This window comes from Paralichthys olivaceus, chromosome 17, assembly GCF_024713975.1.
Source record: "Paralichthys olivaceus isolate ysfri-2021 chromosome 17, ASM2471397v2, whole genome shotgun sequence".
NCBI classification, from domain to species: Eukaryota; Metazoa; Chordata; class Actinopteri; order Pleuronectiformes; family Paralichthyidae; genus Paralichthys; species Paralichthys olivaceus.
The window spans coordinates 5,829,166-5,845,659 of record NC_091109.1 but is presented as its reverse complement, the minus strand read 5'-3'; the positions used below and the strand labels follow the sequence as shown (position 1 = coordinate 5,845,659).

Here is a 16,494-nt window from a genome sequence, read left to right as displayed (position 1 = left end):
ATAAAACACTTGAATTACTGTCCACTCAGAACTGAGTATATAAACAATATGCTCAACTAAACAGGCTCCTTATTGCCTCTCACAAACTTCAGGCTCATGAGAGGCAATAGAGAAATATGTTACATGTGTTGTATATGTTTAAATCCTCTCTCAAAGCGTGGAAGCGATGGTACCTTCCTCGTTCTTCACAGGAAAACAACAAATGCTTTGCAGCTACATTTTTACAATCAGCTTTGTTTGAGCCAAAACCACAGATGTTTCACAAGTCGTGTGTCAAGAGAGCTCGGAGCTAAAACCTCACTCCAGAGCGAGAGGCACCATCAAATTAATATTTAAGCCACACCAAAGCCTTCCTCTCCACACACACTCAGTTTAAGCATTTTCATTGAGCTTTGTCAGCCACAATCTGAGTTTCCACATGATAAAAATCAATGAGTCAGACTCCGCACTTGATCAGTCAATCTCTCCTATAAACTCCCAACACACAATGAGGTTTTTTAAAGGGGTTTAAACTTAATCCTACAACACCATCACCCACCTCCCACTTTTCTTTATTCCTCTGTCTGATATATGTCTGGACATTAACTCACAGACGTGCGATTATAAACACAAGGAATTATAAAGATTTCCTTGGGTATATGAATCAGTCCACTTCCCACTTTCCCCTTCTATAACAAAGAGACGGAGAGTCGGAGAGAGACTGTGAAATATGGACTTAATCAGAAGGTGAAGTTGGAAGACTTTGGAATACTAGAAAATAAAGTGTTACCCAGAGGGCGACAAAATTCTCAGCCGAGCCTCCCAGATTCAACCTAATCTTTTCTAATTTAAGAAAAAGAAAATTATGTCCCTGTGGCACACGGCTATCGAGGGAAGGGATGGTGATTTTAATCTCACTTGAATTCTACATCTCACCAGAAGAGGCCCAGAAGGATTAAGCCTGAGTATGTAAGATTGCTGTACATGGTGCAGATGGTTGGTTATGAATATGAAGTATATGCTGTACTCCACTCTATGTATTTTTCACATGAAGTGTAGAAAGTTCACGTTATTTCTCCCCTCCACTGGCAGAACTGTTTTTACTTCTGCCCCGAAAACTGGAGAACAAACATGACCTCTACAAACAAACTGGAGAACAAAATGAAAAGGACTATTTATGTGAGGGTTCAGATGTAGCCGCTCAGGAGGTGCAGTGTGTATGTCTGTGTTTGTGTGAGGGGATTAGGAGAAACACACACATGTGAGTGTTTTTCCCCAAATCCAGCTTGACTCACGCTTTGGATGAGAAACATTGTGTGTTTGCATGTTTGCTACTCCGTGTATGTGAACAGTGAGCATGCATCAAACAACTGTTAGTTCGCTTGTTTACAGACACTCTCAGTATGTGCAATCATTATGGGATGTTTAATTTGCAGATTTTCACAGAAAACAGACTCTGCCTCAGAATTGTCAGCAAAGATGTTCTTTGTCCTGTGCAATATATGAATTTTATAAAAGTTGGCTCATAAGTGAATGAAAATTATATAAATGTGCTGAAATTGATGAATAATCTGCTTTTAGTCAAACAGGAGGATTTCTCAAAACTATTTTCTCCCCCTGCAGCAAATCAGATATTTCATTATACGGAATGAATAAACAATCACGGTGTATGCATGAAAGGAGATAAAGTTAGTAAGTCTCAATTTTAGTCCTGAAGAAATGAAGCCAAACAACTGTCACCGAAAAAACTGTTATCTCATAAAGCGTTTTTCATGCTTGGCAATTTAAACATACAGAGAGCAAACAGCTGAGGCGCTTTTTTAAGGCTGTTTATATAGAAACGCAGGCAGCACTCGACGCGTCTGGGTATTATGAAGAGTCGTTTGTATGCATGTTAGGCACAGCGGCTTATTAGAAGCCACAAGGTAAAAGCCAATTGGCATCCTTTTACAGACGGTGGCGAGAAAAGCCAGTGTCAGCTCGCTGAATATTCAGATAGAAGCCAAGCCTTGAGGGGACATGGAGCAGCCCCAATCTTTTATCAGTCTTCCTCACAGCATGCCTATAACCTATTCACAGCAATCCAAACCTGTTTCTCCATTTCTGACTCCTGTGTTCTTTTCTTCAGTCTTTGCCTACTCATATGTACATAGTAGATGCAGTAATGTAGCGGTGTGGTGTCTCTCTTGCTCTTTCCCTGCCTCACTTTCCTCTTGCTGTACAGTTCCCAGCATCGGGGAATAATGAGAGCCAGCACCAAGGGGTGGCCATGTGCATTGCATTGTATAGGAGCGCTGTGATTAATTGAGCTTGCCAAGTGGAAAATGAAATGCCATGGAGGCCACGCTGTCCAGCAGCCTGTTAGTGTTGGTTTGATATGAACACGCATGATCGACTTTATAACTTTTCCAGGTCCTTGCTCTTGGCAATCTACCAGCAAGAATTCAGTCATCTCATGGGAGAAGATTAGAAGGTTCTAATTGACTCGCTGGACTTCACTGATGAACAGTCAGTGGTCTGAGCATGAAATAAAAGTTGTCCTTTCGCACCTTCCTGCACTTCTATAATGACAGATGGATGAGCAATTTGAGCTTGAAAGCATGAAAAACGATAAAAAAGAGGAAAAGCTGATGGAAACCAACACCTCGCTAAAAGTGTGTTTATGTCAGTTAATGCCGTCATCCTGACAGTTTCCGTTTCAGCCTTTGAGACTCAAGGTCTCGGAGCCAAGAAAATACTTGACACCTCTAGCAAAATGGCTCAACATGTACTGAAACGATTGCACAGAACACTACACAACCTGTTTCACACCTCCAGGACACCAAATGTCACACGCTCCATTAGGACGTCAAACAGTAAACAGTCAAATTTGACCTGTTTTTTTCTGCAGAAACAGTTTAGCAGTGTGCACGCTCACTTAATGGATCCTCTAGGTGTGGTAGAGATCGTTCACAGGGGACAGTGGAAGAAGAAGAAGAACCAAGCAGGTATTTCTGTGGAAAATTAAGCCTTGGTTGGTCTTCATGAAATTTTTGCTGTATTGTCATGAGTAAGCTGCAAAACAAAGCATCACTTCAACAACCTCTTACAATCCAGCACAGATACCGACCCATATTGGCCATTTTGTTCTGCTTTGCATGCAATTTGTTCCATTATTACTGCATTGGATATTTCCTACTCTGTTCAACCTAGGGAACCCTAGAATAAATAAAATATGATGGACTGAGGGAAGCTGGAGAATTACAGTCAGCTGCAAACCATAAACCACTTGTCTTGGTGATCCCATAAGCCTATAAAATGGTAATGATATGCATTAACCCTCCAACACAGTCCCAGCAGTATATAGAATGGGACAGGCATTATATGACCCTGCTGCACTTTCGTCGCATGAAATGCGCCATCAACTCATTTCACTGTAATTTCCTACAAGGGAGCTTATAGATTGTTGTGGGTGTCCACTTAAATTCACAACTGTTTTATCATTCGGAGATGTTGGAAGGATTACTCAAACTCCACATTTCATAATCCCATCATCGTCCTGCCCGGATTCATTGCCTAACGTTGACATCATTCTCCCAGCGGCAAAACAAAAGCCTGCCATTACCTATTGGATAACTGGGATACCAAATGTGATTTAGATCCTTTTGGAATCATTTGCTGTGAGATGATAAGATAAGAGCCCAATCCGAGGCCACAAAGTAAATGCAGGGAGCAACGTGTGGATAATGAAAACACAACATTCATCATTTGTACTCCTTTTGAAGACTTTTCATTCCGGTATGTTAATACGCCAACCCCCGCAGGAAGTATACCACTGATGGGATGATGAAAACAAAAACAAAACTCGTCAAGCATGGCGAACAATCTGCTCTGTGATGTCCTTCAAAATCAGACGTACAAATCAGCAGCGACGAGCAAACAAAACTCATTCACTCTCCAAAAAACAAAGAGACCTTTTCAATCATCCCTTCACAGAATAATTCTCTTAGACATTTTCAATGGGTTGAGGCCTTAATGTGTGCAGAGAGAAAGCACACAGCTCAATCTCATCGCTGCCTAATACAGCATAATGGAGAGAGTCAGGAGCTCAGCATGACAGCCAAGGATCCACCATGATGATAGGCTAATGAAACAAAGAGCCCAGGGCGAGCTGTTATGCCCACAGAGGAGTGGAGCTGGGGAAAAATGCATCTGCAACAGTCCAGCAAATTTTCAATGCAGTTCAGAGAGCAAACACCACATATGCATCATGTGTATGATGTAGCTAACAGTGGGATCACACAACTTGAACTGTTGTGTGTGCAGCACAAGAAAGGACTCAGTGGTTTGAGTAGGAAAGCAGCCAAGATTGGAGAGATGCATGATGTAGACAAACCCAGGCACACATGTACCAGCAACTGCATGTACACATATGGTGTGCATACAGTCGACATACATTCACAATCCCAAAACCAGGCCACAAAAACAAACCCACAACCACCACAGTTTACATTACTGCAGCTACAGCAGAGCGGTACCCTGACCAGCGCAGCATCTGTAGCTGAACAGCAGGCCTGGCTAACAAACTGCCACGGAGGATGGAAGCAGGAGGCAGAGTGAGCCACTGATTGATCTGCAGGGTAATTGGCTAGGAGTGGCTGAGTCAACCAAAGGACGTAAATATCAGCCATCCTGCTGAATAGTGAGTTAAGTTGCACCGGACGATAAACTCTGACTGGTTGTCCCCCAAGCAAAGGCTCGTCGTCTGATAAGCGAGAGAACATTCTGTGCCGGGCTGGAGGGAGAGAGGTGCGGTGATGGGAGGAGTGGAGTACAAGTGGGACAGAAAGAGACAGAGAGGAGACGCTCAGTCACACTAGCTAGTGGCACAACAGAAACCAACAAAAAGCATCCATGTTTTAGTGATGTGTGTACCTGAAAACTTAATGTACTGACCATGGTGGACAAAATGCTGTAGGTGGTTAGTGAACCGCTGAAAAACTAGCTAGACTCGAACACACTAGTGCAGTTTAATTTGAAACATATTTAAGTTTCAAGAGATTTGTAGCAGTGTTTTCTGTCTCACAGTTAATTACAGTTTGCTACAGGGATGACTTTGTGATTTACAAAGCTGATTTTTATATTTTGACTTTGCTTATTCATTATTTCCTTCCCTAAAATCCCCATTTCTTACTGCTTGACATGGTTGTGCCCATCATGTCAATCAGTTATGATAACGTTGTAGACTACCGTTATCTGTGTTTGTCTTATTGTTTAAAACCTGTGTGATCGTGCGATTGGTTTTGCTTTTTGCCTTTTTTTTGTCCATGTTAAATTTCCAATAGAATCTATGACCAGGTTATAAAAAAACTGAGTTATCTTAAGGAAACAAACAACACCTCAGCCTTCATATGAATGTGGTGTGACACACAGAGGAAGCATGCAGTGGGCAGGGCAGTGAGAGAGGGTAGCAGAGAAGAAAAGAGGTAGTGTTAGATGAAGACAGAGAGAGACGGGGAGATGAGTGAGGAGAGCGAGGGTGTGACCAACCTCTTCCACAGCTGCGAGTGGTGTGCCTGCAATGCTAACTCACTTCATCCATCTCGTTTTGCTAAAACAGAGGCAGAGTGAGGGGAAGGGTGCCTTCTGAGCTCAAACACAGCAACTGTTATTCTTCCTCACTGCATATGAGCAAAAGGATTCTCTTTGAAATGAGATTGGTGTGGGCAGTCGGATCTTAAACACACAAGGCAAGGTGAGGGACTCCAAAGGAAAACCAACAGAGACGACCAGTTCTCGAAACACATTTTTCTAAACCATCACCTTTTGTAACATTGAAATGCATCATCTGAAAAATATCTACATCATGCATCTCTGGAAACTGCATAAAAGCATACATATGCTGTGAGAAATGTACACCTACACATCTTCCTGGTGAAAAAAAAGATAGACCCATAACAATCAGAGAAACAGCAGGCAGTGCTGAACAATCAGGGGGAAAACGCCCAGGGAATGTGACCGGCACTGAAGGGAGCACTAATGACAAGAAGCATTAGAGCAAAACATTGGAAAGAGAATCTCTTTTGTCCTTTTAAGATTTATTATGATTGACTATATGCAAGTGGCTCATTCGGGCAAACAAACTCCTCACAGGGATCTTGGGAGAATACAAGAAAATGCACCACAGGAGAATTCTCTCTCCATTTCTGCTTATGAATTTCATCTTCTCTCTGTGCTCCACAGTGAATCTGAGCCCCTACCAGTGTTAGGGTGTAGAAAATGAATTTTTACTCCCAGTGCCTTAGGTGTGATCGCAGCATGGGACAATGTTTTGACAGTGTTTTTATTGGATTTAGGTTGAAAGGTAATGCAATAGAAAAATCCAGAACACATCTCATGACATCGACTCTATCAACGAACATTAAATCTAATGAAATGGTGTGTCATGAATTTGCAACTGCATAGCATATTTCACACTTAAAGATAATTAAGATTCAGGTGGATAACATCCATTTGCCCGAATTCGCATCTGCTGAATAAGATCGCCTTAGCTGTTTGCATACTACTGTCCATGTTTTGCCAAACTCCCTTTGACATGTGTCTAATTATGTTTTTAGGTTTAGAGAATTGTTAATTTTAACTTGAGGTACAGTAAATGACAACAATCGTACGTTATGATACTGTAAGTCTCTCTGGCAACCAGGTGACTGTCAGTGATTTGAGGATGCAACTGAACAAAACAGCACACTGCCAGCGACAGACTTTGGAGACAGGCGAAACTGGGGAGTCACTGAACTTTCTGTCCAGCTCTGCAGCGGTGCGGCCGTGTAGTCAGTTCCTTCCAAGAGCGAAGAGTCAATCTCTTTCGGTTCAATTTTCAATTTTCCAGTTTGAGCCCATCTAGGTTCAATCACATGACTCTGCCTCCTTTATGAATGGCCCATATATCCTATTCCAGCCATAATCATAAATACCACTTGACTCATTTTATTCCAAAACGATTCTCAATGCAGTTGGAGCTTTGAGCGGCGATAAGGTGCTTAGGACAATCAGAGTCGTCTTGATTATAGATTCATTAGTCATGGCCTGAATTCTTAGTGTAGAAAACATACGGTTCATACATATTCAAACAAAAAACATGATGTACAAATCTACAGAAATCTAACATAGGATGTATTTTTTTCTGAAGTAACCCTGTAAAGTGAAATATTTTCTGCTTGAAACAATTTGCAAACCCAAAAAAGAGATTTACATCACAGCAGTATACACACATAAACATTCTTTTTTTATATATATAGCAGCATCTGCCTCAGGACCAGGTCTTGGCTCTGCAAACAGCATGTTCAATGATCAGAGTGCAGGGAGCAAGAGGGGGAGAACTTGCAGCTTTTATTTGCTCTGGCTTTGGCTAAAGGTGCTGAAACACCACTTAATCTACCAGTCCACAGGGTTCCTAAGGTCAAGGCGCTCTAGGACAACCTGAACAGCAGAAGTCTGCTTAAACAGCCTTGCACACACACACATGCACAGAAATATACACACCATGGTTCCCTACTCTATATTTGTCCCTGCTGTGCATACTCTATCCAAGTGAAATAAGACTTGCTATTTTGTATTGTGTCATTACTACTGCACATGAATGCATATGTCACAATGATGCAGTCTAACTGTTCTGCTTTGTTGCTGACCTCCAGAGATGAGGTGAGTCTAGGGCAGGCAACTTCACATGTTATGTGTGTATCTATAGTATATACATGTATATATAAAGCTTTTAAAGACATCACAATACCAGACAGCTCAATGTCACACTTTCATGTATTGCCACACTTTCAGAACTCCATTTTTGCTTCACTCTGAATATATTTGCGCAAAATAACCAGAAAGCTACAGAGGATGAAACAAAGAAAATAAAAAACGATATAAAAATGATCTAAGGAATTCTTCTGCAAACACAGTCTTTCCTCTGTGGCCCGAGGCTCTCAGTCAACACTGCTGTCGTGGGTGGTTTACAGCTTTACTCCTCTGTCTCGGGCTTCCCTGTCTTAATGAAGAATGACTGAACTGCCTTTTGGATATGGATAGAAAGTTGAGCACTAGAACCGGATGACTACTGGTATACACTCACAGTAGCTCTGCATGCGGCTTCAAAGTTGTTTAAGGATAATATGTCAAGGTTAAACCTACAGCCCCTTACACACTTACATTTTGATCTCTGTTTGGTGGGGTTCGCCGATATTTCTCATAAGACATGAGGAACAACTTTTTGAGAAAAGACTTTGGACTGAGACTGGACAGGAATGGAATGCCAGTTGGACAGTAGTGATGGAAAAGTGAAGGACTGTGGGAGACTGCTACGGGAGACCTCTCCCCCTCTATTGGAGCCTATCTGTTCTCATAAGTAAAGGCTGCATATATGAGCCTGTAGGTGGGCTGAGGTGCTTCCTGACTACAGTGCAAGATATGCTCACTCAGTTAACTTAAGAGTCACACCTGCAGCTTATCACATGGGCTCCATACTGAGCTCTATGGAGGTGCTACACTGTCTCATCACCGACAGTGTGACTTTGACGAGTGAATTAAACAGGAAATTGAATATATGATTTTCAGTGTTTTGTCACACTCCCCTTTACTTTCTATACCCTAAAAAAAACTATAGCTGCAGTATTTATTGCAGCGGTGGGAAAAGACTGCTGTCTTTGTGCTTTGACGTAAGAGGAGACCTTACACGAGGCATCTGGGTGTAATTTGTTTGACAAATAAATTGCGCATCACATCACTGTGGCAGCCAAATTCATTTAGTCACTGTTCTGAGTGATTCTCTAGTGTCTGTTACACCCGCAGTTTCCTACTTCCTCCCCACATATAAATTGAATACATAGCATCTGCAGACTTTAAGTGCTTCCCTGAAGTACCTCAACATATAATATGGCACTGGATGTTGTGAGATTCCAGTTACTGCTTTTTTTCATTCACTAGTGCTACTCGCATTAGTCATCAAGGGCTGTGAGCGAACATTGGCAGAATGTGAGGAGAAGACGTAAGAGTTTTTATTACTTGGCTCCTAAAATGACTGAGGAAAGAAAGTGAAAGGAGCTCATTCACGTCAGCTACATTGCCTCTTCTCCATCACTCTCATTCATCAGTGGAGGACTGTGTGAATTAGCTTGGTTCACAGAGCACATGCAGATGTGAGACCCTATTCATGCTGCCAGATTTCACATTATCAAGTCAAGTGAATTCAGGACTTTTATCCTCTTTAATTATGCAAATCATACGCCACAGATATTGCCTATTGAGTCAAGAGGAATGAGCTTTTTTTCTTTTCTTGCAGCAAAATTTCAATGAAGCTCCCAAGAGAAGCAGGAAAAAGAAACAAAGAAATTTACATATTTTTTACATAGTCTGGGTTCTTCCTCTCCAAGTAGTAGTTCTAAGAGCTGGAAACAACAAATTGTCTTTCCTGTGTAGTTTTCTAGATGTAGACTTGAAGGTGTTTTGTGCTGTCCTTCATCCACGAGGGAGGACTTTGTAGAACATCACTCACTGTCACTCAAACAAAATGAAGTTGTGTGCTCAATTGGTATCAAAACTTGACAAGCTGGACAAACTGTAGATGTCAACAAAAATGTTTTTATATTAAAGAAACGTTTCCATATAAATATCAGTTGAGCTCTTTACTGACTGATGAAAAACTAAAAGACTATTGGCTGAGCCCAGTTTTGGGACCTCTTTGTTTTAAAAAAACGTGCAGAAGGTCATGAACCCAAAACACATTTTTGAGGAAATTAATCTAAATGGAAAGAGATTATGGGCAAAATGACCCTGTGTTGGTGTGAATGAAGCAAACAAATGCACCGCGTGAAATGGAAATGTGTCACTTTGAGCAAAACAATTTGTACTTACTGAGGTCTACTTTATGATCTTACATTAATGAGAAGAAAGCACAAAGAAACTGGAGGTAAATACCAAAAACAACTGGAGTTCTGAGATCAGACTGAGCTAATGTATGCACACTGTCACACAAACGTATAGTTAACAGCTTCAAGCCAAGCTCTGTGTAGTTTTTCCACAGAGTTTATATTCTTCCCTATGCTAGCCATCAAAGGAATAGTTCATTTCTTTGATGCTAGCATGGTTAACTTTGGGCTGAAGACCATCTTGTGTCATAAGAGTTAAGTTTCTCAACTAGCCTCACTGAAATACACACTTCCAGTATCACAAGTGCATTTCTTAAGAGTGAAACTTATATCAAAGCTGACAGAACAATTGATGTGTAAAACTCAGCTGCAGGATAAGAGCCTCACACCTGAGCTGAAAGCAATCCCTGCAGCAAAGAAGGCAACCACGCCTGACACTCTTCACATTTGTGCCGATTCATGTTTTACTTTTCGTGCACTTTTTCCATCTTTCCAAGTTCTTTTTTAAATTATATGAAAAATATAATATTTGACACTGTAACTTTCAATGTGATTACAATGAAAAACATTTGAGTTCCAGCAGATTCCTCTTGTTTTTTTATACATTTCTAAATCTCAGAAATCTACTGGCGCGGCACTACTGCTTAACAACCCATGGTATGAAATCCTTTGCTTTATTGCTCAGTACATTTCATTGCTACAGACTGCAATTTTTCTTTTACCATAATGTCCAATGAACGGATTTATCATTCTAATTTCTTGAATAGCTAACAGACAGAAATTGGAAATAAATATATGACCCCTCTTGACCTCAATACCTTTGTTTTTAAACACCTGTATCTAGTAGCCTGTTTTTCAGTGAAATGTACTGCATAAGTGTTCATTGTGTTAACAATGACATTCTTACTTTGTTTCTCCTATGGTAAAATGCCCCCGAAGGTGCACTGGTTGTGGAAACGAATTAGCATAGCGTTCGTACCTCCTGGCACAGTGCCTATCAAGCCTCAAACACACTAAAGAAGTTGACAGTGTTATTAAACCCAGTCAAGTGTAGGTGAAGGAATATTAAATCATGGTTATGCTCTGATTCCTTGTCATCAATACTCACAGTGCTCCAGTAATGGGATCTCAACCAAAGATGAGGCAAATTAAGAAAGCCAAGGTTTTACACATGATCATAATTGCCATGATTGTGTTCGACAATACAGATTACTCTCTCAGCTTCTCCCAGCCCTGTAAACTGTGGAGTGGTGCTGCTGAAGAGAATTAAAATCTGACACTGTTACACATCGCTCCGGATACAAAGAGAGAAGAAATAACAGCCAGTCACAAGAGTGACCCAGCCAGTGACAGTATATTGCCAATGGAAATGCTGAGTGTTTGCAGACAGACAATCAATAAAACTGCAAGAGGCTCCCTCAAGGCCGAGTTCCCTGGATGACGTTTGTTATTGATTTGGAGCCTCGCTGTTGGAGCTATAAAGCATAAATATGCTTAAAAAGAAAGAAATGCTGTGACCAATGCAAAAAGACAAAACAATTCCAAAAAATGTACCTGCAGTGAAGTTGTAACTTGCTGAAAATCCCACCGCTTCCAGTTCTCCATCAGTAACAAATTTTATCCACAGATATCGGCCGCTACTCCTGATATCAGGCGGGCTATGCTGACCGCAGTAGCGTCCGAGTATTGGGGAGAAGCCAAAGGGTCCATCCCGAACCTCGATGTTGTCAAATTTACATTCCCAAGAGGATTCGATTGAGTAATTCTCCTCAAAATGCAGATCGATACACTGCCTCGGGGGTGCTGGAAGACACAATGAAAATAATTACCACTGAGCACAAAGCGGGGAGTAAAATATTAGCCATGCTTTCACTGATGAATGTTCGCTGTGTTTCAATTTAAGCACACCCACACGCTCAATACGCACCAGCAATCCTGGCTGCTGGTCAATTAATCTCTAAAGCAGTGGAGCTGTGATAAGTCTTCAGCTCCCATGTTCACTTTGGTAATATTTTAACCTGATTATCTTTGGCGATAAATCAAGCAGCATCTCAATATGTGGGAAAAAATAACAGCCTGAAATAGCCACTTTTAATAAACCATCTCATCATTGCCTGAGCAGTTACTGTGATCCCCAACCCTCACCAAGGACAACCACAAGAAAGCATCAGTGGAGGATAAATAGCTGGATCCCCTTCCTTTTCCTTATACTGCTTCTAGAATATTTACCTTCAAGGATGTAAACACACTCGGTGTCTGGGGGGTATTTGTTCGGGTAGTTGGGAGAAGTGAAGAGGCCTCCGTCTGGTTCTTTCACCCACGTTCCACATTGACCTGCAGGCTTCACTCCAGAATTGTTCTTCACTAAGTAACACAAAGCAAAAAAGAGAAGAGTCAGGGACTAAAGCGTGGAGGAGAAGCCATATCTGTGCAGAGAAGACTTGGTGGTTGTGGTGATGGAGATTACCTGCTGTATCCTTCTTTGTTGCCCCAGACAACCCAAGTATGAGAAGACTTGCAACTACTGGAAGAACAGAAGGAGACACAAACACATTCTGGGTTGAAGACTGTGGCATGAAAATGATTTTCTTTTTTGCACGGCTTGATTTCAGCTGAGTCAGCGTGGGACACGTTTCAGGTTTTGGATGTCATGCACTTTACATCAGCATTGTGCTATAATGCTAAACCCGACCTGTGTGTAACCTTATAACCTTAAGAATCTCAAAACAGCAAATAATTCATGAAATAAAGATGGTAAGAAGCAATTAGGTTCAAATATTCTGTGATTAGAACAAATGAAAACCTTCATGACTCTGAATAGAGAACTTTGTGCAAGCATATAATTTGATGTTTCCAACATAAATCTTCTCCACACCCCTTAAAATAATGAATCTTTCAAAAAAAGAACGAACAAATGACTTCAAGTTATTTTAAAATCAATAAAAAGATACATGTAAGTTGTTTCAAATCACTTTCCAAACACAAAAAAATGATGAATTCAAAGAAAAGCAAAGAACGTGCAGTGTGACCTTCAAGGATGAGTTTACAGGTTCCAGTGTCTCTATATCAACTCTTGATCATTTTTATTTTTATCCAAAGAAATCACCCTGAGCCTGCTGCTATTTTCTGTTCAATCTGTTGCTCTGATATTTAAGAGTCTGATTCAAGGATTACTATACTTCTGTTTCCTCGGTAGCATGAGCATATGCAATAAGAGGCTCTGACCATGTGTGCTTCAGCCGATGAATACGGATGACTTACCGTGATGGAAGCTGTGCCCATGTACCATGTCTGTTCCTTTCACAAACGGCTTCAGGCTCAACTAATTCCATTTAGATTGAGGAATACTGGAAAAGAGAAAAATAAATAAAGATTGAGATGAGTTTCTGGAAATTCACAGCGGGGAGCCGCTCATACCATAAAAACCTTTCGGTGGAAGAGGAAAAAAGAAAAGAGGCAGTGAGAATAAAAATAAAAATAAAAAATCCTTGCAGATGTGCCACAACAATTAATCACCAGTTTCATATAAAACCAGAAACAGTTCTAAACACTCGCCCGATTTCCATCCAAACGATTCCAATACCCTTTGGTGCTTTGGATGCACTGAAAGGATTAATAGTCCCGTCATCAGCCCTTCTCTAATCGCTCCACCTTTGCGTTCTTCTTTTGGGGAATATCATGGGCAGCCTTGTTTTGTCCTCTTCGGTCCCTGTATCAGGAGAGGGGATCCTTCAGGAGCATGTAAAACCACGCGACACTCATCTCTGCAGCGTTTTCTTTCACTCTCTTTGCGCTGCGTAAAACAAACAATCCCCTGGAAAACAAGAAGAAGCCACAAGAACAGAATTAAGTGAAATTTCCGTTGCGATTCATTTGTTGGTTCCTCAGTGTTGTTCTGAGCGCATCCTCCCCGCCTTGGCTTCTATCAAGTGGAGAGTCCCCGCAGCCAGCAGGAGTTAATGTATGATCTCCCTCCTCCTCCTCCTCCTCTCGCAGCGCATCCAGCTCTGCTACAACCGTCCAATGCGCCACTGTCCTGACGCACGCATCGGAAACTTCTCCAGGACGCGACTTCGTCCACTCACCATTGCGCACCAGCATATAAAAAAAAGGAGAAGTAGAGAAAGGAAGCGCTAATGTGCACGTAAATGCGCGTGCTCCGGCGTGTTTGAACAATAAGCACGCACTGCAGAATCCATCTAGGCTCACGCATCTGCCGCGCAAAGGAAATGGAAAGGTAAGCAGAAATAGGCAATGAGATAGGAAACGGAATAAACAAGCAATGGAAAACGTCAAAGAGTCAACAAGAGTGACTGCAGAATGAAAAAGGTTGGAGAATCTCAGCATAACCATCAAATCATGCCTTTCATTATGCGTGTGATCATCCACAGGCACAACTTTGTTCCAAGTAAAGCCTGTTTTTACCTTTATAATGTCCTCCAGGAAAACCTCCTGTCACCAACTCCAAGGCATCTTCACATTTACTCCTTGCATCTCTTTGTCTCAAATTTCTTGATAATCAAACAAAACATGCATAATGAAATGGAGAGTTACAACACTAATAACCATCCAATCATGCTTTCCACTGTGCTTTAGGTGTTTCACAGCCACAACTTCGTGTTGTTGGTTAAATACATCTAAAACTCTTATTGAAGAACACTATTGATATTGATATACCCCATGCTAAAAGCTCTGTACCTGCAGCCTACTTTCAGGTTATCGTGAATTCTTTGGCTTTTTTCCCTGTTTCCAATTTCAATAAGAAGCAAACATTTGAAACATGTTTGATGAGTAACATCAGCATCACACCATGTATTTCATGAGGGTTTTGGTCATACACAGTTACAACATTGTTCCTGGTTAATCACATAAAACTATTACTCATTAACCTCTATCATGTTCTTATAGAGATATATGCTTCAGTAAAGCCTCTATACCTGCTGTCTACTTCAAGGTTATCATGAATGGCATCTCCAGATTTTTCTCTCTTTGTTTCCAATTTCTACAAGAATTGAAGAAGCAAAGTGAAGCCGGCAGAGAGGCTTGCTTATTTTTTTCTTTTCTCTTGTCAGTTTTTCTTTTCCTTACAGAGAAGTGACAAAGAGCCATTAGTTTCTGAGGTGTGAGTGTCGGGATGCATCCAGGGAGTGTGTAGCTGCTGTCACACCTGATGACAAAGCTGATCAGAGGGTGCTCAGGGACAAGTCAGGGGCTCCCAAAATAGTCTTGGCACCCACAAGACAATATCCATCTTCAGATGCTCGCGCTGCAGAGGCAATCTTGGACTCGGTCCGTCTGCATGCGTAAGTCATCGCAAGTTTGAATCTACTGGACACTTTGGATCAGCTGGAAATAACATGGTAGTGATAGCAGATGCTTGTGTAAAGGCCTTTATAGTGCATGGTGCCCGTGACAGACTTGAGCACAATGACTGTCTGTTCTCTCTCGTCTGTGTCTCGCAGAGGGAACTCTGTGTGTTCAGTGCACCAACCGTCTATAGAGATTTCGTAGATTTAATCAAAGACTTACTATCGTCCCGAACACCCTCCTCTTAATTACACCCTGTCCCACAGACTGGCCTGTTACTCGTAACTCGAAAAGTGTGTGGTTTTACATCAGGTAATTCCAACAACTTTGAAGGTGCCACGCTGACTCTGGGAGCACATGTGGGAGTGGGAAATCTCAGAACTCTTTTCAACTAATAGGCTTCTGTTAATCTGTTGTACAGTGATTTAATGGACTTGGGACTTAGACCCCCTCCTTCCCATACACATCCCAACAGAAGGATTGAAGCTTAGGCAGTCACTTTCTCGCCACTGTACGCTCAACTCCCATGAAGCCTGAAACATACAGCGTTGGCGTGTAGCTCGCTTTGCTTTCTCCCGCAAAATTTCACAAACACAACAAAGACATGGCTGAAAAGAATTCAAAATGTCAATTTCCCTGCAAAAGCAAAGCCTATTATAGATCTAAAAGTCTGAGGGGGATGTCAGTAGCATCTGAGCCAAAATACAACATGGTGCTCAGAGCTTGTTATTGATTAACAGTGGTGCTGCGTTGTCTGACAACTTTATAAGCGCAGCACCGCACATTTCTGATGGGTAAACTCAGAGATAAAGCAGCAGGGCTGTATGGGAATTATTCAAATGAGTCTTATCTAGCCCACGGTATGCAACAGTAGCCCTGGTGAATTTAACAGCAGCCTCTAGTTGAGCTCTCTGGCATGTTTAAACTGTCTGACTGAATAGCACTGAGGCGGTGGGAGCATCGCAGAGAAATAATTCATTCAACAGCAGTCTCCAAGTCTGCCATTTGTAATTAAGGAAGTCTATCATTTGGCCGTAGATAACTGTTGTGCTGCGTTGGCCTCACTTGAATTTGTAATTGTAATCAGTTTAGGGAAATGGGACGTGCAGGCAGAGAACCATGCATTTTACATATATGACTAAACACCTCACACAGAGGAGGATATCTATGTTACTCCTGCATGTGTGTTCTCTGGCCGCAGATGCTCTCGACGTTTACTTGCATATACAAAGCAACAAGTAATTAATGATTGAATCTTGTTCATTTGGCTCAAACCCGATGGGTAAATTGGGCATTCACCTTCTACTTAGTG

General features: G+C 41.5%; 1 protein-coding gene across 4 annotated transcripts in view; it reads right to left on the bottom strand.

Annotated features, from left to right (window-relative positions):
- Positions 1-14,093, bottom strand: part of neto1l (neuropilin (NRP) and tolloid (TLL)-like 1, like) — a 63,873-nt gene extending 49,780 nt beyond the window's left edge. For 2 of the 4 annotated variants that reach the window (XM_020087377.2, XM_020087378.2), the window contains exons 1-4: positions 13,137-14,089; positions 12,343-12,399; positions 12,105-12,239; positions 11,430-11,678 (exon numbers count right to left, since the gene is read on the bottom strand). In XM_020087377.2, the coding sequence (XP_019942936.2) occupies positions 11,430-11,678; positions 12,105-12,239; positions 12,343-12,399; positions 13,137-13,164 (469 nt within the window). In that variant the 5' untranslated portion in view covers positions 13,165-14,089. Of the gene's footprint in view, positions 1-11,429; positions 11,679-12,104; positions 12,240-12,342; positions 12,400-13,136 lie in introns of all 4 variants that reach the window. The other 2 variants (XM_069512057.1, XM_020087379.2) reach the window with 2 other exon arrangements.
- Between the last annotated feature and the right edge of the window lie 2,401 nt (positions 14,094-16,494).